We start from the raw sequence: 25,634 nt of genomic DNA on the forward strand, positions 1-25,634 counted from the left end.
TTTTACATCCAGATGACACAAGCCAGTAAACTCTTTTGTCCAAAACATGTCCTGAAGTCGGTATAAAATCCCCGAATCGGTCGTTTTCAAGGAAATGCACCTCGCGATGCCCGTCCAATATTCCCCGTATTTTTCGTATTTTTTTTTATTTAAAAATAGAATATTAGCGATTTTTTGTACTGAAAACGGCTGGAATTGACTGAAGCTTAAAGGGTTAAACACTAGCACAGACCAGGATCTGAGTGTCTGTCAACAGAGAGTGCCTGTACCTGCTAACACTGCTCGGATTCAAACTGAAGTGACCACTAGTGGGGGTCTAGCTACAGACTAGCACACCTCAGGAGACCTGCACAGGTGTCATCGGGAGAGCAACTGAGAGGTTTTGTTGATCTTCTGCAACTTCCCAGATATTTCATAATTTCATTCAATTGGCAAGCAAAGCTTTAATATATAACTATCATTATGTGATTGTCTGAATCTTGTAATACTGGAAAAGCAGCTGCTAGGTTTTGACTAAGCATAAAGTTTTATATTCCACTGAGGTGCAGTTGCTCAAATGGCCCCTTGATGCTGCCTTCCAACTGGATGTCTGTGCTGAAGTAAATGGGGAAACCTATCTAGTTAAAAATACACAATGTGTTTTCTAACAAGATTCTGCAAGCAGTACATAGATAATACCACCCTCTCTGAAAGGAATACTTTCTCACAGATTGCAGTTTGATTTAGGATATTTTATAAAGTCAGGCTTCACGTTAATATTTGTGGTGTAATAAATTTATAACAGAGAATAGAGTGTCAACACTTGAGATACCATGTCAGGACCGTCACACAAGGAGGACGGCATGAATTCGTAAATCATTGATACAACATTTTATACCGGATGCCACATGTGCTGCTTATCATAGGTCCTATATTGCAGCCATTGCAGTTTACTATTCAAAGCAATCATTCAGCCCCAATATACACTTTGTTTTACTGTAAAAACTACTTATATACCTATTCAGGGTGTCCCTGAGTCTGGACACACAGGAAATCTCATTAACTATCATTTTTTTGCCTCCACAGATTAAATATGGCTATTTTTAATTATGTATTTGATTAATTATGTAATATATATAAGTTCAATATTTAAAGATATATTAGATTTAATAAAATGTTCAAAATTTTAATTTGTGAAAATATGTTTTTTTGTCTATGTATCCAGACTTTAGGGACACCCTGTACAATACCATTTTTAAAATGCAGTTGAAGCAGTGGTTAAGGCTCCACTATATGCAAACAGCATCTGAAATCCAGCTTTCAGTGGCTTAATTTGAAAAGAAAAAAAATCTAACTATTAGTGATACTAGAGGTCAATCAATAATCGGTGCTAATAAGACATTTTTACTAACTATTGGAATCAGTTTAACTTGGCTCTGATGGCTGCGTAGCTTTTCCAGCCACAGAGGAATGCACATCTCTGGAGGGTCCATACGCAAATTCAGTTACCTGAACTGACCAAGATAACTTCACAACCAGCTACTAACAACAACTCGACGTGGTTAATTATCATCAGATACATCAAACACATGGCTAGTTAACGTATCGTTGCACATGTAAAAGAGGCCATTTCTGGTGATGTCGCCTAAACGATTTAGAAATATCTTGTTACCACCAGCCAGAAAATATTCTCATTCAAATGGCTAAAGAGCAGCTCATTTAGACTGTATTCACCACAAAGCCAGGCTGACATACCAGCTACAGTGATGAAGCAATCCTGTTTCTGCAGCCACAGGTGTCAGGTTTCTTCCCCTGTCTGTGTTTCTTTTCATGCACTGTGCTGCTGTTACTTTACTTAAACTTTTTCAACTTTTCTTCAACTGCAGTGTTATGGACCACTGACTGCACCATGTTTTTCATAGACTACTCACTTGCTTGAAAGCTGGTAGTCATATTTCTCGATACTTCCTGCCTCCGCTAACTTTCTCCTTCCACTGTTGCCAAGCAACCAGTGTTACTTTTCTTCTTCATGTAATCATATCTTCACTCCATTTTCCACTGACATTTTTGTCTTCTTTTTAATTCCTCCCTTCCTTTTCCTATAGTCCCTAGACAGGTCACCAGTCTATCACAGGCCACGCATAGAGACAAACAAGCACACTCACATTCACAACTATGAACAATTTAGAGCTACCAATTAACCTCAGCATATTTGGACTGTGGGAGGAAGCCAGAATACCCAGAGAAAACCCCACGCTGCACAGGGAGAACATGTAAACTCCATGCAGAAAGATCCCAGGATGGCCGGGACGCAAACGGGAGTTCTTCTAGCTGCAAGGTGAAAGTGCTAACCACTTACGCCACTGTGCAGCCCCTGAGATAACTTGATGAATGTAAAATTGTATAGGAGAGTTTATTCATAAATTATGAGCATGATAAGGCTGTTATAGGTCTTAGTATGACATTAGTAATCTGTGGCAAAATCAGCTGGTAACAGGCAGTAATCTAAAATTTGCCAACAAAGCACTTTATGCTTCCACAAAATGTTTTCCCTTATCCAATGTACCATGTGTAGTTTTGCTAATAAACCAAAGCATTGCTGAGACATGACTTTACTGTCTGTTTGACCACAACAACAACATTGATTGGTTGCAACTGACAAATACTTTCAAAAATCAAAATTCCATATGATAACTTTTTTACACTTGTGATGATTGATGTGATTCTGATCTGTTTCCATTTAGTTGAAAAGTGTAAGAAAAGGACTCCTCGAGAGAATGCCAAGAGTGTGCAAAACATTCATCAAAGCAAATCATGCCTGTTTGAAGAATTTATAATATAAAAGATGTTTCGACATATTTCACACTGTTTGTTTAGGCTACTACATCATTTCATATGTCTTCATTCATAGTTTTAATGCCTTCAGTGAGAATGTACAATGTAAACAGTCGTGATAATGAAGAAAAAATGTTAAATGAGAAGGTGTGTCCAAACTTTTGACTGGTAGTGTAGACCAAAATTTACAAGCTTAATTACAACCCAAACTTGAATCCATTGGTGGTGCTACAGAGCTCAAGCCATAGACTTAAAATGTATTGTAGGCAATCAGGGGACTGTCTTGACTCAAGGTAGCAAAGTTCTAAAATTTTAGCCAAACGGTTCCAGTGATCTGATTCTACACCAGAGCCTGAGGTTCACTCCCTTCTACTACTGTCTTGATGTGAATCTATTTAGAGAACAAAAGCACTTTGATGTATTCATTGCAAGTCAATATCAAACTTAACATCTTACTGATGAGCTTGGTTTGCAGCTTGTGCTAATGGAAAATGTAATCTAGTAGCAGTTACATTTCCTTCCAAACATATTTGCTGTTACAGTTTAGTTGTATAGAAATGTAATTTTTAGAAGCAAGACTCTGCAGTGGAAAGTTTACCTCTTCATCTTTGAGTGTGGCCATTTAGAACAACTATAAATACGCTTGGCTTTAGACAGGATCCAGCATTGTGCAAACTCATTTAACATGTACGTAACTTAGACCAGCCAGATTTATCCCAGATTTACTGGGCTTATTTTGAAAAATCAAATCACTGAATCATCCAATGGAAAGTCTTTATTACAGATATGCATGTTTGTAGTTGCTTTAGGGCAATCCTTAATCTACTGCCAAAACACTCTACAATTTCATTCAGCAGACACTTTTATCCAAAGCGATGCACATCTGAGAGTAGATCTAACACAAGCAACACTCCTAGACTGTATGCTTTAGAATCCCAACAGTATAGACTATCTACATAGAACCTGGAAAAAACTATAAAAATCTGACGAACTGAATCTAGTTCTGACATCCCTGGGTAAGCTTTTTTAATTAGTCTCAGAAGCATTGCTCTTTCTCTGTGGGGCATTTTATCCCTTTTCCCAATACAGCCTTGAATCATTAGGCAACTTAATTGACTGGTACACAAGCAATGAATAATAAAGGGAGGTTTCATAACCCAGGCCAAGAATCCTTGAGATGCTCTTAAGAAACACTGAACTATTGAAGGGGCGTTTGTCAACAACCCCTGCCCTGACACAGGAGATATCTCAGTTGTGCAAACTGGAATCTTGAACAAGAAATTCTATGTGAGAACAACAATTTCTTTGTGTCTTTCCAAAAACATTCAATTTAAGGGCATTGGAGGAATCTGTATGTGAAAGATACCCACTGGGAACTCTGTTTTATTCAATTTTAGCCTTAAATGAATGAGTTCAGATTGTGAGACAGGGATTACTTTTAAACACGGCAGTAATCTGAGCCTCTGCAGCCTGGAGATCAGATGAGACAAGACTGTAGTTCAGAAGGTTGTGTGCCTCTAATGGAGGAAAAGAATTGTGAAGGCTCTCTTACATCTGGAACGGCCCAGTATTTTTAATGACTAATATGAAATGCAAAGTGATAGAACAGAGGAAGCAGAGGTTGTTGAGGTCATACTCCTTCACACCATGCTGGGTTTTGAAATTTTAACTGTGTCTCTCCTATTCCATAGCAGGGTGGTTAAAATTGTAATGTCCATACAATACAGTGGAGTACAAAGTTCTCAGTGGGGTTTATGTAAGTTGACTGTGAGGGAAGTCTATGATGGTCAGTTCTTCTTGGTGTTGTGTGACCTTCAAGTAATATTTCAAAGATGCAAACCAGAGGATCTCCCAAACATGCTCTGTTATATCTGCTTGGTTAGGGTGGAGTTGATTTGTTGGAATGTTCTATTGGACACTATGCTGTCAAATTAATTTAAAGAAATTTTCTCAAGAGATGATGAAATCCAACTGTGTTTCATCTGTGGAAGGATACAACTGACATCTGACCTTTGTACAAAGGAGTTAACATGGTCACTGCTGCCAAGGTGCTTCTGTTTGACTGCTTACCTAGAAATACAGCAGAATTTACCATTTTTCATTTTACACGTCAGAACTTCTTGTGTTTTAAAGGTGCATTATGCAAGATTTTGACCATAAGATGGCATGAACATAACATCTGTTATGTAAAGATATAATTAAGTGATGCTGTCCTCAGAGAAGAAAAAGTCTTGGTTCCTCTGTGAGTGTTGTAATCCGAGATTCATTCTCTGTTCTATGTTTTGCCAACTGGTCCAGCTTGTGTGCATGGTAGTGCATGTGAATCCCTCCCATTGAAACTGTTGGCCCTCCACATTCAGTTCCCACAACACCAAAAAAAAAAAAGAAGCAAAAAGAAAATGTTTTATTTATGTGACATACCTGATTAATGCAAACTCATATTATTTCAGCTTAGCGTGAGATTTATCTTTTCCAGCTTTCCTCTGCTTCTTTTGTACTCGTGGCTGTTCTGCTCTGGTCTTTTCCACAAATGGGTCCACTCTGGGGCATCAACAGGGGAACCCAGTCCATCCACTGGTCCCACTATGTGTAAAAGCAGAGAGACAGGTCAAGTGAAGGTAATGTTACTTGAGAGAACAACAACTCATAAGGACCATTCGGTGTACTTTATAATGCACACATGGGCTTGTGATTGTGGCTGGATTGGTTTTTTTTTGGCTCTCGTGTACACAACCTCTCTGCATAATCAGTGAAACATGAAGGAAGAGGTGAGGTGGTCTATATAATTGTCAAGTAACAGAGTTTGTTAATACTAATTTGATTATCGGAGCATTCAGGTTAACTGGGTGAACTCCTCTGTAGCTGCTGCTAAAAGCCTTTTTGAGTTGGGCAAACATAGACTCAGTGAAATTTACAAAAAATACCCAAAGGGTACTCTCTGACAGCAATTAAATATTAAATTTTAAAAATCTGTTTCAAATTAATGCATATTGGGACATTAACTGATTGAATTTGCAGACAAATCTTTTACCAGTGTTGGACATGCAGAACTTTGTATGTTATTTTTCTTTCTTTCTTTTTTGTTAAGGCTGAGGGAGTTTTGATGTAGCAACACCAAAACCTAAAATGCACTAAACCTAGCATTAGGTCAAAGGAATTTCAAGAAAGAGATGAGAACTCAAATGCCTAGTATACAGCACCTGTCTGATTGTAAACTATTCAAGTGGCATCCCGCATGCACATGTGGTGGAATAAGCACAGTAAAGAAGAGAAGAGCTCAGGCTCCACAACAACATCCTGGGCGTGGTCCACATTCTCGGTCTTTGAATACACGCACACTACTGTTCAAAAGTTTGAGGTCACTCAGAAATGTCCTTATTTTTGAAAGAAAGGCATTTTTTTCAGTGAAAATAACAAATGAATCAGAAATGCAGTCTAGGCATTGTTAATGTGGTAAATGATTATTGTAGTTGGAAATGGCTGATTTTTAATGGAATATCTCCATAGGGCTACAGAGGAGCATTTCCAGCAACCATCACTCCTGTGTTCTAATGCTACATTGTGTTAGCTAATGGTGTTGAAAGACTAACTGATGATTAGAAAACTCTTGTGCAGTTATGTTAGCTCATGAATAAAAGTCTGAGTTCTGATGGAAAACATGAAGTTGTATGGGTGACCCTAAACTTTTGAACAGTAGTGCAGGTGTTATGTTTAATATCATGCCTCTATTGAATGGCCATTTTTCAAAATGTATTAGTTGGTCTGACTACCTTTCATTATTTATTATGTTGTTTTGCTGAGGCCAGAAACTGAAATATTATTTACAAAGAGTCGCTGCAGAGAAAAGGGATGTAACAAGCAACAAGAGTGTTAAACCTCGTGGTGTTTGTTGTTGCCCTAGAACATTTAAATGTAATACATTTCCTGCTGACCAAACACCTGACAAAATAACATATATACAGATCTTCCATTTAGTTTAAAGCAGTAGGAGACAGTTACACCCAGGAGAATTACTGGGGATCTTCAGAGTTTCTGCTACTCACTGGCCTTGTATATAACCTCTTCTTTATCTCTTTTTGGTTGCTGTGTTGTTCCCTGCTGCACACAGCACACACAGTGGGCCTCCCCGGCGGTTGCTGGGAACCTGTTCTGAGTTGCTGCATAACCGCAGGGCAAAACAACTCGGTTGGGCCCCTACTGACCAACATCCCATGCCTCATAGTACCCACTCCCACCTGCTGCAGTCACTTCCATTTTCCTATTAAGTACACAGCACACTGTAAACTACACTTGGCAGCTTCATTATTTGCTCAGAGACCAAGCAGTGCTTCAGTGCTGGAGTAGTGCTTGGCCCTAGATTTTTTTCTGTCAGTTACTTTGTGGTAATTGACAATGCAGTCATACATTTTGACACAACTTAGTTTTATACACCATATGTACACAACATGAACTAGAAGTATTAAAACAAGATATTTACTAGTAGTCCCTCTATAAGACAGTGCCCTGTCATAAATTGAGTGTTTCATTTTTCAAAAGCGTCACTAATTTCCTAAAACAGCTGGGCACTGTAACAAATATTACTTAAACTCTTGCTGGGGACTATTTTCAGCCGTGGATTAATACGCATTTGGTGCCCTAGTGAGTATTTCTGCCAGCAGGGTGGTGTACGTGTTACTGAGTCTAAATAAACTGGAGCATATGTGTGTTCATAGTGATGAAGAAACATGTCAGCCAGAGCTAGACTTCACACAGAAGCATATTCATGTCATCTGAAAGATCCTTCAAACTAAGGGCTCCAAATGTATTTGACAGCAAGATATTTTTTAGTCACGCTGGCTGTGTGGTTTTATTTGGTGCCAGTGTCTATCAATCCATCACTCTGATCCAGACTGAAATATCTCAACAACTGTTCCATGGATTGTCATGACCTTTTGTACAGAAGAGGAATCGTAATGCCTTTGGCAATCCCTAGATTTTTTTCTTCATGAGCCTAATGGGTGGTTTTGCATGAGATGACTTGAATGATTGGATTGGATTGACATGAAATTTGGTTCAGATATCCTTGTTGTCCATATGGATAAAATGAAACTTCTTTCGTAATCCCATGACTTTTCAAGTAGCACCAAAATTTCATTCTAATACTTCGATGGATGGCTCAGTATCTGGAGAATTACGCTACACTACATTGTGTAGACAGCTAATAACCGTTATCCTGAAAATGCTAGTCATTATACCAGCTAAACATCAGCAGCAGCATTAGTATTAATGTTATTGTGAGCATGTTAACATGCTGACAGCAGCATTATAAATTAAAATTCTATGGTTACTGTGTTGGCAGAAGATGAGATTTACCTGTTTCCAATGCAGCCAAACCATCACATTGCTTTTGATGGAGAAATCAGGGGGGTGTAGGGGGTGGGGTGGGGGATAGGGATAGGGAGGGGGTGGGGGTGGGGGGGATAGGGGTGGGGGTGGGGGGGGTGCCCTGGATCCTTGGCTGCGGTGGGTCCTGCGCCGGCCCATGCCGGGTGGCCGTCTGGGGTGGCTGGTTCCCCTGGTGGTGTTGACCCTCTGCCTGGGGGGGCGGGGGTTGCCTCTTGGGTGCCTGGGGCCCGGGGTCCTGTGCTGGGTCCGCCCTGGGCCTCGGGCCCCTGGCGGGGTCGGCGGCTGCCGGTCTTGGTCGCCTGAGGCCCGGCCCCGCTAGGCGCTGGAGGTCCTGGCCGGGTTCTCCCTCTGCCCCCTTCCGGGCCGATCCGTGGTCGTCCTCGTGGTTTGGTGGCTCGGATCTCTGCTCTGGGATTGCTGCTGGCTCGCCTGGGTCCTGTGGGCTCTCGGGCCCGCTTCTGGCCTTCACGGAGGTCAGAGGTCATAGTTGCATGATCATAGTCACAATTGCACCGTACTCTGCATGTGGACATAGCAACCATGTTGTCTTGTGGGATGTTAAGTTTGTCCTGGTGCCAGAATATCAAAAGACATGTTTCCTCAGTTTGTTTGCCTCACATAGATGATCTGAATAATTACTAACTGTGTTTCCTAACAAAACCCGTAGGATGTGTTCCGGTGTGTCTATGTTAAGGTGTACTAGCTTGTTGTCTGTTGTGTCGGTTTCAATTGAAAGATAATTGTATTCTTGCACCCTTCCTCTTCTCTTCACTATCCCCCCTTGTTTTTTTTTCCTTTCTCCTTGTTTCTTTCTTTCTGCCTTTCCCCTGTCAGGTCCGGCAAACCTATGTATATTTAACTAATCAACAAGTATTCAAACTAAATAAATTACTGTACAGTATCAAGGGGAGTCTTATACTTATAAACTCCCCTTGGAAAAGCAAACTTGTATGGCACAATGCAGCAGCCAGATCCCCATTCTGCCTGCTCTGTTGCCGGACAGGACAAAAAAAAAAAAAAGGAATAGGACACCATGACAACGTCTTCTGTGACGGCTAATGAGTACCAGCCAGCTTACATGCTTTTAAAATGAGCTGAAGTCTGCCTGGAAAGTGTTCTTTCGCTCCATAATGTAAATATTTAAGCTGGGTGAAGGGTCACCCCGCTTAACCCTTTACGCTTCAGTGCGTCGTAGGTGTACCGCCGGCGGTACACCTACTAATTTGCATAGGAATTTCAAGAATGTCCGACGGCTGCAAACCCGATTATACAAACACTATACGCCGATGGAAAGCTTAGATTCTCATGAATCCGCCGGTATAAACCACTTTCAGATGTGATTACCACAGCGGGTGAGAAAAACACATTTGTCCGACAAAAACAAATATTCATCCATCCGTTCTCTATACACGGCTTCAACGCACACAGCGCGACTCACATTTCCGGGTTCATTATTACACACAGAAAAAAAGATTCCACAAAAAACGGCCATAATCCAACCTTTTACATCCAGACAACACAAGCCAGTAAACTATTTTGTCCAAAACATGTCCTGAAGTCGATATAAAATCCACGAATCGGTCGTTTTCAAGGAAATGCACCTCACGATGTGCGTCCAATATTCCCTGTATTTTTCGTAATTTTTTTTATTTAAAAATAGAATATTAGCGATTTTTTTTGTACTGAAAACGGCTGGAATTGACTGAAGCTTAAAGGGTTAAATCTACAATGACATATCACCTGACATTTATGGAACAATGTCCTCTGAAATCAATGTATGTTATTGATTTGATGCACTGCTGATTATTAAGAAAATCTTTCAGAATTTGCACCCCCAAGGTCAGACCAGTGATTGATCCAACTACTGACAGGCTCACTACTAGATATTTAACCAACTTTGCTAAACACTAGCATCCCTAGCCAAGTGATTGGAACTCCTAGGTGAAATAATGAAAAGACAGTCTGAATCTAGTGGCATTGTTTGCCACTAAGAATCAAATTTACAAAAGAGTATTTGATTCTAAGGGCAATTATTATGATATGCCGTGATGCAGTACAGGGAATTGGCAAAGGCTATGTGACATGTTACAGTGACAGTTGTGAGTTTGAGTAATGACACTGAATAGGAACATTACAAATGGCAGTTAAAAAAGAAAAAACAAAAACCTTGAACGTGTGAAACGGAATCGAAGCATTACAACCTTTACTATCATGCCTGAATTGTGTTGGAGCAGTTTTCAGCTATTCCATTAATTTTATGTGCATCCACTGACAATTTTTGTTCCCACTGCACTCTGACTCTTTGTGATGATCAAAGCGGTAGCAGTGAGGTAATTTGTAAGGGGATTTAATGACCTGTAATAGTGAGGATGTGTGTCAAACCTCCCATAAGCACCATGCAGGTTTAATAGATTGAACACAAAGCCTGTTTTCATACAAAAACAGGTTTGTTTGCAGAGCAGCAGCTGGATAAACAGCTTGCTGAGGGGCTGGGAGCTACCACTGGTCCTCGCAGTGCTGCAGAAAACAGATGATCCCTCGACTCTCCCCTTCCTTATAGGCTGTTGTAAGACATTATTGTTTGTCTGTGCCAGCAGATAAATGGGAGATGCCTCTAAGAGTGGTACACAGCTTTTCAGAGGCTGCTTCCTGGCAGGGGGTTGAAGAAAGAGTGATGTTCTAGATGTATATCTTTTCATCTTCCTCAAGGTTCTTCAGAAAAATCAGTTCATACCTTCCAGTTAACAAGTATGAAGTAATGATGCAAAATGTCATTTTCTCTTTCTGGCCCCATGAACTGAATTCCAGACAAACTGAAGCTGTAAAATGCATCAATTACTTTGCAACATTTTTCTTTGAAAAGAGCTATCGGGCTCAAAGAACAATAATAATTGAAACTTTCATTAACCAACTAAATGGCAGTGTATTATGTTTAAAACTACAGTGAATAGAAGGAAATAGCTGAACTAATACAGAATGGTGGTATGAGGTTCAGTGTAATGTTTTTACCACAGGTCAAGGTGTTGTCTCTTTTTGCATTCTCGAGAGCTGCTGCTAGACTGTGATTTACTCTGACAATGGGGTGTGTTAGAGATCATCGTGAGGCGAGGCTGTCCTGAATGCCGCTTATTGGGCTCTGGATGTTCAGTAGTAATCAGCCACGAATATTCAAAGCTTTTTCCTCTGATTATTTTAATAGGTCTCATATCCATAGTGATGAACTCCACTATGACATCCTGGGCTTGCGCTAGCCGATCGCCACAGCGCCATTGGCGCATCGTTTTGATTGATGGTGATCAAGATTCGGGTGGCTCCAACCATTTCCGACGGCTGCCGAGAGAAAAAGTTTGTTTTTCTTATATTATCACTCGGGCGTTTCGAAGAAAAAGTAAGTCGAACCCTTATTTGTTGCTTTTTGACTGCGCCATCTGGCGGGGCAATGCGCCAGTGGCACTGTGGAGATCGGCTAGCACAAGCCCAGCCATCTGTTTCCTCTACCTAATGTTATGACCCAACTGCTAAGATCAGCTGGGAGTAACAAAAATAACCAGATGTAGTTGGTTTAGGTCAAGCAATTTATTGCTCAGTGACAAGTTTAACATAAAAATGATCCAACAAGAAAAACAAGACAGAGTTTTTAATCTGGCTAAACAGAAACAACTACATCCCTAGCCAAACTAAACACAACAGCAACACCCACCACAAACAACAGAAATTAATACAAATGAGTGAGTAGTGCACAGAATTAACTAAATAAAACTGGTGCCTCAAAACTCACATTTCCAGTGAAACACAGGACACAAATCAAGTAGCTTTTCACTGAAGTTAGTGGACTGCAAACAGGAGCTACAGTCTTCACCGAGACGAGGAGCTCCTCACCAAAATAGCCACCGCCGACAGAAGCTTGAATTTCAGCACCTACGGACCACACAGTAACGCAAAGAGGCACCAGGACAAACTGGTCACTTTACATCCCAGCTACCCTGACCGAGAGCTTGGTTGCAGATTTATACTCTTCAGGTGTGGTTTGTGGGAGGAGTTGTGGTGGTGGACCAGTCTGAGAAGAACCAGGGCTGAGAGCAGGTCTGGAGCTCCAGGCCAGTCACTCCTGATGAGTGCCAGGTGGGAACTGGAGCTCGGTCTTCAGCCAGCTGTAAACAATAAGGTCTCCACATGCCATCCAGACATACAGAGACTGTACAAAGTCCATTACCAATCACATAGGTAATAAAGGACGCAACACCTAAGGATGTCCCAATTAAGTATATTCTGCTGTTGATCCAATCCAAGCCATTTAATATTTAGAATCTAATCTGGGTCTATTTTATGAGATAATGCACACTTCCATTACATTCAAGTTGATAAAATCAATCCAGCGTATATGCTTGTTAACTGTCGATGGTCATGCACCTTGTTGTATAGTTTCAGTAAGCCACTGTCTGAAATGTAGTGTCGAGGGCATAGACTGTATATATAGTGGACGTAGCATCCGGCTCCAGAATTGAAGCCAACCCGGAAGTGTCAAAAACTTGCAATATCACGCGGTCCGCTAGAGTTGGCTCCAAAAAGCTTTTTCTCCATAGACCCCAATTCATTTTTGGAAAAAATAAAATTTGATAGACTGATTTTCTACAGCTCAGGATTTTTTCCCCGTTAGTTTTCATGGTCAAAATGAGCAGAAAATTAGGTGGCCGATCTTAAAATAAATCAATACTGAATTTTAAATAAATCGTTGAAGTTGGCGGAACCAGGGGGCGTGGCTATACTTGATAGACAGCAACAGAAGCCTCTGCGGTAAAACGTGGGCGGGATAAGAGAGTCCTCCCCTAGTTGCTCTCCGGTCCAGCCTGTTTGATGACGCTTTTTACGTCACTGGCTCCAAAAAATCCAAAACGGCGACCAGGAAGTAGCAAAATCTGAGCTTCATTTTCTCGGCGTTGAAACCAACGGGTGACGTCACAGTTAGTTTACGCCTGGTCGAGGGGTAGGGTGCACTGTGGTTCCAAAAGACAGCAAAAACCTGTACCTGCATGTTAGAAAGTGTGTTGTAGATTAGCACTTGTATCGGTTTGCGCACTGAGGTGGAGCCTCCTATTGTTTAACACTGTAGTGGCCTTATGGGGATGTCACTTGGACTACAGAGGGCGTTGTGGGTGTCTAGCTAGCAATGTGGAACCTTAATAAAGTCTTCTGTGACACTTACTGGTCTCCTGCTAGAGTATGTGTCTGATACAGGTCAGTCTTTTTCAATGTATGGGGTGCCGATGCATAACAAGGGAGGCACAAGTGACTTGGAGGAAAAGGTCCATCTATGTGGAACTAATTAGCTGAACTACGTATTGTCTTAATGTTGGCATCTTTTTCGTGGCACACAATACTCAAACTGCACTGGCCATTTCTCAGTATCAAGTGCGCACGTCCATACTTGCAAGTATGGACTCGGTAGTGTGGACTCCCGAAAATGGGAGAATGCATCGTTAATGTGCATTGTAACACCCCCCACATTACAGAGTTATTAGGGGCGGCGCGAAGGTTTTTTGTCCTCCGAAGCGGGGCCTGACAGAAAAAGTTTCAGAGCCACTGATATCTGCAAAGGACAAATGTCTGCTATGTGCAATTTGTGTCATCAATTATTACATTTCTGAATAGTCATGCTATCAAACATTTGCATCCCTAGCGTCCTGCCACAGATTGAGCTCTTCCTTTACAATACCTGTGTGACAGCGGATGTAAACAAAGCATCTGATTTAGGTTTGTGTTGATATTGATCAGCACAAACCTGAGCAGCTTCACCATAGTGGTTGGACAACATTCATTTTTTCACTGTCGAATAACAGCCAGGTACCCACAGCACTCAGGTTAGTTTTTGTCCTTGTACCACCCTGGTGTCCAGTTTCAAATTGCATATTTAATACACCACCTTCATCTTATCAACACTCAGTTTAAAGTTTCCACACAGCTGAGTTGTTCTGCGTTTTGTCTTCTCTTTAACTACCATGGTGAACTGAAGCGTGACATTCACTGCTGTGAGTGAGATAGCTGTCAGGCGCCCAAGCCGAGATTTATATCTCCACACTTTAACAGTGCAATTAAAACTATAAATAAAGTACAAGGGTGTGCTGACAAAGTGTATTTTCCAGTTTATCTTTAATGATAGCCTACATTTATCAAAAAAAAGAGAAAAAAAATTATTGTGAGGCTACACATTAGCTGCCTCGGTGATCTTATAAATCCTGTTGGTTCCTTCCTTACCAAACATTGAAGCTTGTGGATATATTGTATGTGCAAGTGACTCTATCATGGGTGAAATGAAATAATGATACTACAGTAGGCTCAACAGGTGGATTGTGATGGGTGATAGATGTCAGATTTGACCAATCAAGGATACTCCTCTTTATCTTCAGAAGCTCTTTGGTATCTTTGGGCCTTGTATTTAGATTTCTGTTCTAATGAATGAACAATAAAATGTGGTTTACAGGTTTTGATGCATTTGTCTGAATGTGAGCTCACAGAATTCTCCTGTATACTGCTAAATTCATCCTGCTGCCTCTGTCTCCAGCAGCACGGTTCCACTGGCAGCCATGCTTGCCCGAGCTTTAGCAGAAACACCATCATACCTAACAGATGAGGTGGTGTTTTGGCTCATGAGCTGTTCCTTTTTTTCAGCACACTTTCCTCGTTCCATCACTTTATTAGACCTGAACTGAACTGCAGCCTGACCTTTCTGCGTTTGATTTCCAGTGGCTGTCTGCATGTTGTGCAGTATCTTCTACGGCTCTGGTTGTGAAGCCTTCTCTTGGTTGTTGTCCTGAAAACATGTTTGCCTACATTGTGCAGAGCATCCTTGAGTCACTGGGCAGTTATGAAGGCCGGTGTCTTCGCCACATTTGTTCAAAAACAGACTTGTGAGCATCAACTTGTTTGCCATTTCTAGTTTAGTCAAGCCTTTGAGATTACTGATAGATTTTTGCTTTGTTTTGAGTCTCATTACTTTCTTCTGCACTTGCTTGGTCCCCTCTTTATGCCCAATACGGACAAACAACTTCTCAATCTGAATGACAGCTTTGAATTGACTTCCAGCTACATGGAGCTCTTTTGTTCCTGAACTAGGACTGAAATAAAACATGGCTGTCAAAGTAGCATTTAGTAGCCAATTTGTCTTTCAATCCTTGCAATTTGTGAACTAATTGTTAAAGGGGTCATACATTGACTTAAACCCACTCAAATTAAAGCCAAGACTCGCCGTTTAAGTGCTGTATCCATTATTTTTAATAGAACACAAAGCAGTCCAACTACATACACTACCGTTCAAAAGTTTGGGGTCACTTCGAAATGTCCTTATTTTTGAAAGAAAGGCAGTTTTTTTTTCCGATGAAGGTAACATTAAATGAATCAGAAACATAGTCTAGACATTGTTAATGTGCTAAATGACTATTCTTGCTGGAAACGACTGATTTTTAATGGAATATCTCCATAGGGGTACAGAGGAACATTTCCAGCAACCATCACTCCTGTGTTCTAATGCTACATTGTGTTAGCTAATGGCATTGAAAGGCTAATTGATGACTAGAAAACCCTTATTATTATGTCGGCACATGAACAAAAGTGAGCGTTTTCATGGAAGACATAAAATTGTCTGGATGACCCCAATCCTATTTTAAGTTTAAAGTAAGGCAGCAAGTGACGACTCCACTATCTGAATGAATCTTTGTGGACACAGATTAAGTAAAACTAATGGCTTCGTTGCAGTGTGCACCTGATTTTGAGGAGGTTTTTCAAGCTGTCTCAACTGTATGTTAGGACACATTACTGGAGTCTAACAACCACTGATCCTGATTTGACTGAACTTGTTTTTTTTGGGCCATGAGAGAGCCCAAAACCAGTTTAACAATAAGTAACATTAACATATCATCACAGTTACAGATGGTACAGAGAACTCAGTTGCAAACAATTGCACGTACTGCAATTGCAGAGCAACAATAGCACTTACTTGGCGCTGTGTTTGTCCAATATTCATTCCTTGAGCTCTGTTTTTTGGTCTTTACCAGCTCCTCCTTCCTTCTTCTTCGGCTGAGCCATGGAGTTTGACTGAAGCTGGGTGTGAGATCAAGGCTATGGGATATCTCATCTAAAAACATATTTTTTGTGAACTGTGAAATCAAACACTGGCAAAGCCTCTAAAATAACACTTCAAAGAGACTGTGAAATAGGAGTTGAAATAAAATGTGTGAGGCTAATTAAAATTTTAGCTGGAGGCCATATTGCATGAATTTCACTCATGTATGTCTCTTATTCTGTCTGTTGAGTCTAGTGTCATAGGTAATTTAAAATAGTAAAAAAGTAACTGCTATCGTCAGCATGCTAACATGCCCCTAATAGAAATGTTAACACACTGGAGTTTATCAGGTATATTTAGCATTTAGTTCACCAGTGTTGCTTGTAAGTCCATGAGTCACACATTATCACAATCTATCCTAAAATCATTCAAAATGTATTCTATCCTAGATTTACTGACATACCTTAGTTTGGACCAAAGAAGGTTGAAAGAAGGAACAACCAACTGACTGTCAACCATAAAGCCACTATTAATTGTCATGTGGCAATGGATTTGTCACTTAAGACACCTGATATTGGCAAGATAACACTGTTATCACAGAAGCTTAATTGTAAAGGTTATGCTGTTAGGTTTCTACCTTGAAAACATTAAAGAACACAAAAACAGTCTACTTGCCGTGTACCAAACCTAGACTTTGATCTTTTGTTGGCAAAATGTAATGAACACAGGCTGCTGTCAAATTGTCAAGAAGAAGCTGTGAAGGTGTATGATGGTGATGACAAACAGAACAATGAATAAAATGTCACAGTAAGATAAAATACATGACAAGAGTTTGCTGAACCGACTTTCTGTTTTATCTCATTCCAGGTGACAACACAGCATGATAACATCCATTCACACTCCAGTATCTCCAGTGGGCGGATTGTGAGGCCCAGTCGCCACGATGCGATGTGTGTAAGGGACCGGCGGTGGTGTTGTGGCCCCAGGCGGGATGCTGCTGACAGCTGGCAAGTATGACTCTGCTGGACTTGTGGCTGTCGCGCTCCATCCCCATGTGCCTGCTCCTTCAGAGCCTTGTTCTCATGGCCCTGTGCTTCCCTTCGGCCAGCATGTGTCCAAAGGGCTGCATGTGCCAACGCGACCCCCACCTCCACGGCCTCAACGTTACCTGCAGTCAGTCCCGCCTCAAAGAGATCCCTCCCAGCCTGCCGGTGGACACCGTCCTGCTGAGGCTGGACCACAACCAGATAGGGGCCGTCCCCGATCAAGCCTTCCATGGACTCAGGCTTTTGAGGGAGCTCAACCTCTCCTACAACGCAGTGGAAACTTTAGGGGAAGGTGCCTTCAGTGGCATAGAGGGGACTTTACAGGTGCTGGATCTCTCCCACAACCGCATCACTAGCGTACACAAGGATGCCTTCGCTCGGCTGAAGGCCCGCATCATTGTGGATGACAACCCCTGGCATTGTGACTGTGCCCTACAGCAGGCCATCGGAGGAATGGCTCACAACCACGAGGCTGCTGCCCGGGTTCTCTGCAGGAGCTCAGAGCTCCGTGATCAGGAGGGACGACCCTTCTTGGCTGTGGATACTGACCTCTGTAACCTGGCCAAAAGGACAACAGACTATGCTATGCTGGTGACCATGTTCGGATGGTTTGCCATGGTCATTTCTTACGTAGTGTATTATGTACGTCAGAACCAGGAGGACGCCCGGCGCCACCTGGAGTACCTCAAGTCTCTGCCCAGCAAGCCCAAGAAACCTGACGAGGCGGATGACATAAGCACTGTTGTCTGACAGCAGTGTCGTCAGGACTGTGTCCACCACAAACGTAATGAACACCAAAATGTTTATGTAACAGGACCCACATTTCTAGTGTTTACTATTTAGAACTTTTAGGTGATGTGAGCATCAAAATCTTTGTATTTTGAAAACTTTGTTGTATGTCTTTATCAGGGTTTGTTCATGGCTGATCTGAGATGCGATGAGGAGGGAGGCCACACCGACATCGTCTTTTCTACAAAACAAATACTTATGGAGTTTTAAAAATTTGAATCTCAGGTTTAAATATTGACATGGTAATGGTTTTTTTAAATGACAATTTGGAATATCAGAGGAAAAAAAATTTATAAGACATGACACCCTACAGCACCCTTTTTGGAAATCTCAAAGCCCACAATGAGATGTATATATAATAATTTTATGAACACTTGCGAAACAAATGTTTTGAATTTTACATTCCCCATAAAGTCAAATTTTAAATATATATCTGCATTTAGAGTTTCTGCAGAGAAATTCCTTATTTCTGAATCCATGGCATGCTAATATGATCCATATATAGTGTGATGTTGCTATGGCATGCAGATATGGGATATAAAATAGTCTTATCTTTGAGCTTGCCTTGGACCGTGGTGCTCTGTTAGATACAGACAGACTGCTTTCACAACACTGTCAGGTAGACAAAATTTCACTGAAACAAATTTAGTAAACCGTCTTGCATCTGGCTGTGGAGAACACTGGATTCTATGGAGGCCCACTTCTGCCTGGAAAAAGCCAAAAACAAACAACAAAAAAGATTTTGTAAAACAAGGTCAAAATCATTTTTATTTAGATTTGTGTTGGAATTTTGACTCAGTAAAACACAATTTTGACCAACCAGTAGTATTATTATATTGGACATTTGTGTCATTTATGTCTTTGTTTTTTTGGCCAGGCAGTGCTGCCATTTTTGTCCAATTTTGATTGGCCAGAGGTATTTATTTGGATGGCGTACTAGATAACTCTCATGTAGCATCCCCACTGGTGTTTTCAATGAGTTCAATTGGCACTGATGAATCACTGGCTGTTTTGTCTCACTAGGCTACAGGTTTTTCCAGTTGCTGTACATTAAATTATTTACTGCTCTAAAATTAGTAACAAACAGGCAAAAAAAACAATAATACTTTTTAGGTAGGATAATCCACTCTAGCCTGTGCTGATCTGCTACCTGATGGCAAGTTTTTGTTAAAAAAATAAATAAAAAGATAGGGCAGCCTATTGTGAGCCTCATTCCACAAATAGCTGCGTATTTAATTGTTATTACTTATACCAGATAACTTTGTTTTGAAAAGAAACATTTGCTACTTTAATGACATATCACATAGGCAAAACATATGTAGTTTTAATGCATTACTTGAAAACAAAAAACCTTCATTACTATAATAACGTATAAACATAGTGCATTCAACTTCCATATTATGCTACGAGATAAAGATGTTAATTCCTGAACAGAAAACATGGTAGCAGAAATTGCCTCATTCGTGTGTACTACAGTAACGTACAGCGACACAAGCAGCCATGACATCTTGATCATAGTTGGTTCTTTGCTAAAATGCATCTCTCCAACTGCAAAAGTCCACATGGAAGAAGCTCTAGATGTTTAGAATGTTATTTTGCTCAACTGCATCACTTTCAGTTAGCATGTACTAAAAGCATTTAGACTTTATAAACTGTACAAGTGATTAAAGAGTTTTTTTTGCCCAGACTTTTGCCTGACAAGCAACACAAGTTACTTACCTGCATTGAGGAGGTTGCTGGAGCTGTATCCAACATGTAAGAAAAACTGTAAACTTTTTTCAGGTTTCATCCAGTTCCTTCACATTTGCAGGTAAAGACATGTCTTAGTTGCTATTATTTACATGAAATGATCCGAGAACTGATGGCCATTCAAAGATAGTGCATTTGTTGTGTAACCCATGCTTATACAAGAGTAATATTTTTTAACATCTAGGATTAATTACTGGGATATTCCATTGAAATGCAACAAAGACTTAATTGTGAAAAGCTTAATGAGCAGTTTTACACACCACTTATGAAATCAAATCTATGCCCTTGTAGGTTATAAAATAGAAATGACTTTAGTGTGCAGTAACAACAGGAATATGCCATTAGAACATGAAAGTGTCTTGTTAAAACGGTCTCGGCTCAGAGACTGAGAAAATCATTTTGTCATGGTATCAGCAGTGCGCTGCCTGCCAGTCCAAACTGCACAGGTCAGACTGTGAGTCACTACTTCACAGCTCATCATCCACAAACACAGCAAGATCTTTATGTGTTATTGGAGAATAAAGATGAGCGTGGTCATTATCTGTGAAAGGTTGCCCTGGCAAAATGTCAAATAATCAGCTGTCTATAATTCTGTCGAAGAAAAGTTTAACAGCGTATAAAAATGAATGTTTATTTAGACAAAAGTGCAATGGTAAACCAACCACTAAATTAATGTTGAATTCATCAAATGTAGACTTCCTTAATGCACTTTGTAATCACTTCAGACATACACATAGACCCAATCCAAAAAATAAACAGCCACACAGGCCACATGTTTTTAATATATGCCTGTATTTGAGCTACTTTGGAGTTATTAAACTCCTATAAACCAGTGTCTGTCATACAATGCAGTATTCCACATGTTCAAGTGGAAAGCTATCTGTAGCGTTTTACCATCAGTTTACCATTGGTACAGCATTTTGAGATTCCCCGGTCTGTCTTTAAGGTTACGCCAGTCTTCAGTCCTTCCAAAGCACAGCTGAAGTGCACAAACTGCCATTCTACTGTGTCAACATGTGTTCACTTCATGTCGTGTATCGGTCTCATTAAAGTCCGTGCCAGCTTGGCATCAGATCGTAAATAATGCTCTGCGAAATGTATATTCATGTTTTATTTGTTCAGAGGTAAACACTAAAAGCTAGAGATTAGACTTAACTTGTGGTGATCAAAAAACTCTGCGACTCTTATCAGATTCTGATTTAAATGTTGCTAAGTCCTGATTGGCGTTTGGGAATGTGCAACATCACCTTCTGCCAACTGAGCCTCTGTTTGCAGGACACCCCATCACATGTACAAAAAAGATGATTGGAAAAATACGTTTTCAGGGCCTTGAAATGCAGCTGATGCAGTTGTATCCAACCTTTTCTGCTACTTTACACATCCGATAAGCCGACCTTCACAGACACCTCACACTATGATTAGCATGTGGTGGGTGTGAATGTCTTCCTGGAGAGAGTGTCTGAAAATGTGGACTTTTATCCCCACTTTTCAGTGATCTTGCATCTCACCACTTTCTATGAAGGCTGGCTTTTCATCCAAACATCATCCGAAGGTGGTCATTCAAACCAATTTTACACTTTTGACTTCCGATGTGTTTGGAGGACACATCGCACAAACCGTTTCCATTCTTGTTAAATGTGGCCCTTTCTTGGCCTTTTCAGATATTTGAAGGATACAACCAGTGTATTCTGTCTCTTCTGCAGAATGTCATCTGCCAAGTACAAGCATATTTGTTACAGGAAACTGAATAAATTTCACTTTTAATAAATTCAGTTTAATTTCTAGGATAATTATGCCTCGAGATGGTGAGCTGCAAGAAAACGGTGTCCCAATATATCCACTGGTTCAGAATATGAATGTGAAGGAACTACAGTATATCCTTGGTAATAGACTGTATTTGATGAAAACTCTGAATGTTAGAGGGTACGAGATAAGTAGATATTTAATATCACTTTAAAATGGATCCCGAAATTGAGCCTAGAATGAGTGAGTTAAGTGTTGACCCTGGGACAAAAATCCAATTACTTCTCTTTTCCAGAGGTTTTGACTATGTCGCGGTCTTCATTGATGGATGGAGTTTGTTCATTTGTCTAGGAGTTGGCTGAATTGTTTTCATATTACACAAGTATGGAACTTTGATCATGTAACAACAGGTTTTTCTCCTGGTACTTTTTGGAGAAAAAAAAAGTCAGCCCAGCGTAAGGCAGGGATGCACAGTGCTAAATAATGTGGACCAGTAGAAGAAGTCCACTGGGACTCATTAGCCAGAGTTCCAGGGATTTTACTCTCGGAACAAACAATTCTCCACACTTTAACTCTGTTTGGCACCGCTTAATGAAAGAGCTTCTCTGCATGTAACATCCCAAACAACATTGGCAAGTGGCAAGTATCACAACAGTTAAACAGCAAGAATCCAGGACACAAGACTGAGTCCACAGTAAGTTGACAAATTCGCTGTCAGTGCACCCAAAATAAAACACATCACATCACTGTCTGTGAAGACACCAGATACAATTTAAAATTATCAGCACACATCATTCCCATACATATTCGTAAGTAAGGAACCTCATCTACTTTCTATAAGGTGCGTTATCATCCAGTCTGATCACTGATAAAACAGAAGGTAGTCCTGATTACACGGCGACCTCTGTAGTCTTGTGAGTGGATTCGTGTAAATTCTGATGGGGAATTTGCATGCACTGAACAAAATGGAGCTTTGTCACATCTGGTAAATGTGTATTTTAACCCAAACCACAATCCTTTTCTAAACCTATCCAAGTTGTTTTGGTGCCCAAATCTGACAAAAAATGCAGCGAGTGAAAATGAAAATCAAAACAACAATCAACAAAAAGTCAAAAAAATCTCCTGAATGAAAGTCTGACTTCCACCTCCTGTCTTTTCTCTAGTCTAAGTGTAAATTTTTGTCCCTATTTGTAAGACCTAAATTGTGCCTACACCTCCATCAAATCAGGATTTGCAGAACACTATTGAATGGGATGGTGACAGCTACTGAGCTACTGAAAGGTGGTGGGGTTCCTGCTTGTCCATGTATTTGGGAATGAGGTATCTTTGTAACGCTGTTGAACGTATGATGACATCCAAATAAGGTGGTGAAGACATTGGAGTCATTGAGAAATAGTCAAAAAACAGCTGAAGAGAGCGAGGGATCTATATATATATATATATATATATATATACTGTAGGAAGCAGTATGCCCTTTATGAAATGAGACAAGAAGTAAAGGGTAGGTTTGGTCGGTCGAAGGCTTTATTGCAGGCAATGCCCTTAACCCCTAACCCTAACCATTTACAGAATCTGAACGATATTTGTCTCTTTACTAAGTATTCTCTAACTTTGAGCAAGTGTTTAAATCCTTCAGCCCTAACAATTTATTAATTATAGTTTCCTTTTTTACTTAGATTACATGATAAAAACTAAACTTTCTCCATGACAGATGAACAAATTCCAGCAGATAATGACTGTAAGCTATAGCTGGATGCTTTGGAATAAACAGTCAAAAAGCCTACCATTCTGAAATCACAGGTTTGTGGTTCTGGTTTACCGTGGACAGGTTGTGTCTATGTTGTACCGTGCATTTGTTCCTTCCATTTCCACATTTATTCCTGATGTCTTTAGCCAGCTGTTGTCAGTCAGAGCCAGTCTTTGTATAGCTGTACTGAGCAGAAGTAAGCACAAGACTAAATGTCAGTTCAGTCTCTTCTTCTTGTTGGTGTCTGGTGGTAACTCAAGTCCTTCGGTGTCAATGCTGTTACTGGTAATTGTTACCGTTTGCCTTCACTACATTTATTTCTTACCAATGTCTTTAAAGGGGGCACAGATGTTTCAAACGTGGGCAGACAGTATCATCTCAGGCCCTGTTCACAGCTGACATCAGCATGTCTCCTCTGTGATCCCATCATGTGTGGACAGTTTTAGGTACAGGAGTGAATGCACTCAAGAAATATAGAGGTACATCGAGATCAGATTACTTGACCATTATCCAGAAGTGGTCTGAACCACAGATGGCAAAATAATTTTCGCAGCGTGTCCTCGGCCACATTGAAGGACCGCCTACTCAACGGATGTCCTCTGCACCAACGCCATTCTATTAAAGTGCAACAAGAAGTCCACACTGATATGTTACAAGTACACTATGTCAGACATCTTTGCTATTTGTTTGCCTGGAACATACTAATAAATAGACTCAGTCTGTATTGTTTTTACATCCAGCTGTCTTTCTGTGGTTAAAAACAACAAAGCATTTGTTTTTTGCAAACTGAAATGATGTATGATGCCTCTGCATATAGAGCGGGGAAATGAGATCCAATCAGAAATGGTCACTTAAGATGCATTCTAATGCCAAATGTGGACTGATGTACTTGGAGCCACCCACATGTTAGCAGATCACCCAAGACGCATGCTAATGTCAGGTGTGAGCAGAGCCTCAGTCATGACAGATCATATTAAACAACCTAATTCAAGTCACGGTGGCAATGCATGCATCATTTCCCTTTAATAACAATGTGTACGATAATGTTCCCAGCAGATTCTGAAGAGAAAATTGATGCTGTCTTTTTGTAAATGGCTTCTTTCTCATCAGAGCCACTGGAGCTCACTAAAACCTAGGACCAGAGAATGCCAATAAAAGCCAGATCGAAAGACAAGATTAATATGTAAAGGTTCAGGAAATGACATTTTTCCACAAAAAACCCCATAATTTATTAAATTTAAATAACAACCAAGTGAACATATAATTAATCACACTGGATTCTGGGTGTTGCTGACATCTTGTGAATTTTCTTTTCAGTTCATGTTCTGTTTGTCACAGAATTTGTACAATAATGGTTGTTAGAGTAACGTCTTGAGGGATATGCAATGAGAATACATGGGTAGAGAACACTAGAATCACATGTAAATAGGAACGTTGATGTTTTGTGAAATACTTGAAATCCCTTTAATTAGTTGTTCTTGAATGTGCTACACCCCTTCGCCTTGTATCATAGAGGCAACCTCATACTCCTCATGACAGGATCAGGATAGTTTATAAAAATGCATGTACAACGTAATGAAGCACAGTGTAGCCAAGGACCTGAGAGTATTTCTAAGTGCCTGAATACTTCTCTCAGCATTTTATTTTTTTATTTTAGTTCTTTTTCCACCTCTGCTCTTTTTTCTGAACTCTCCTACTTTAGGATTCTCACTGTTTAGTGGATTTGTTGTTTGTTGTGTGTGATAGAATAACTCACACAGTGTTAGCACTGACTATCATGGTTGTGTTGTAATGGCATGACATACAGAAAATGAAATAAAGGAGGTGTTTATGATACTTAACATATCTTTCTCTGCTGATTGAAAACATAGCTATGGTTAGCAAATAAGTTCTACATTACAGTAACTATCTGCATCTTTCTCTGAAAAACGAACAGGATCTGGTAAGTTCATAAGCAGCACATCCTTGGCCAAATCCTAAGTCTTATTCCTATCAGAAAGAGTGTTGTTCTCAGATAGTTGTCTGCCATGGGAAAATGATATGGCAAATACAGAAAATTAAGCATTCTTCATGGTCGTGTTGAGATGCTTTTATTACTCTGCAAAGGAATACGACCAAGTTGTGTGACAATCGATGTACATTTGTTCATCTGTCTGTCTGTTAGCAACATTACAGACCGATGGATTTGGATGAAATTTTCAGGGAAGGTCAGAAATGACACAAGGGCCAAGTGATTACATTTCGGCAGTGATGCAGCTTATAGACTGGATCCACAGATTTTTTAAGGATTTCTGTTATATGCGAG

General features: G+C 40.4%; 1 protein-coding gene across 2 annotated transcripts in view; it reads left to right on the top strand.

Annotated features, from left to right (window-relative positions):
• The window catches only part of lrrc3b (leucine rich repeat containing 3B), a 33,001-nt gene extending 7,831 nt beyond the window's left edge, over nucleotides 1-25,170 (top strand). For both annotated transcript variants that reach the window (XM_051955826.1, XM_022191900.2), the window contains one exon: nucleotides 17,123-25,170. In XM_051955826.1, coding sequence (XP_051811786.1) covers nucleotides 17,269-18,051 — 783 coding nt within the window. In that variant the 5' untranslated portion in view covers nucleotides 17,123-17,268 and the 3' untranslated portion in view covers nucleotides 18,052-25,170. The remainder of the gene's footprint in view (nucleotides 1-17,122) is intronic.
• The last annotated feature ends 464 nt before the right edge of the window (nucleotides 25,171-25,634 follow it).

The sequence above is a fragment of the Acanthochromis polyacanthus genome, chromosome 11 (assembly GCF_021347895.1).
Source record: "Acanthochromis polyacanthus isolate Apoly-LR-REF ecotype Palm Island chromosome 11, KAUST_Apoly_ChrSc, whole genome shotgun sequence".
Classification (NCBI taxonomy): domain Eukaryota; kingdom Metazoa; phylum Chordata; class Actinopteri; family Pomacentridae; genus Acanthochromis; species Acanthochromis polyacanthus.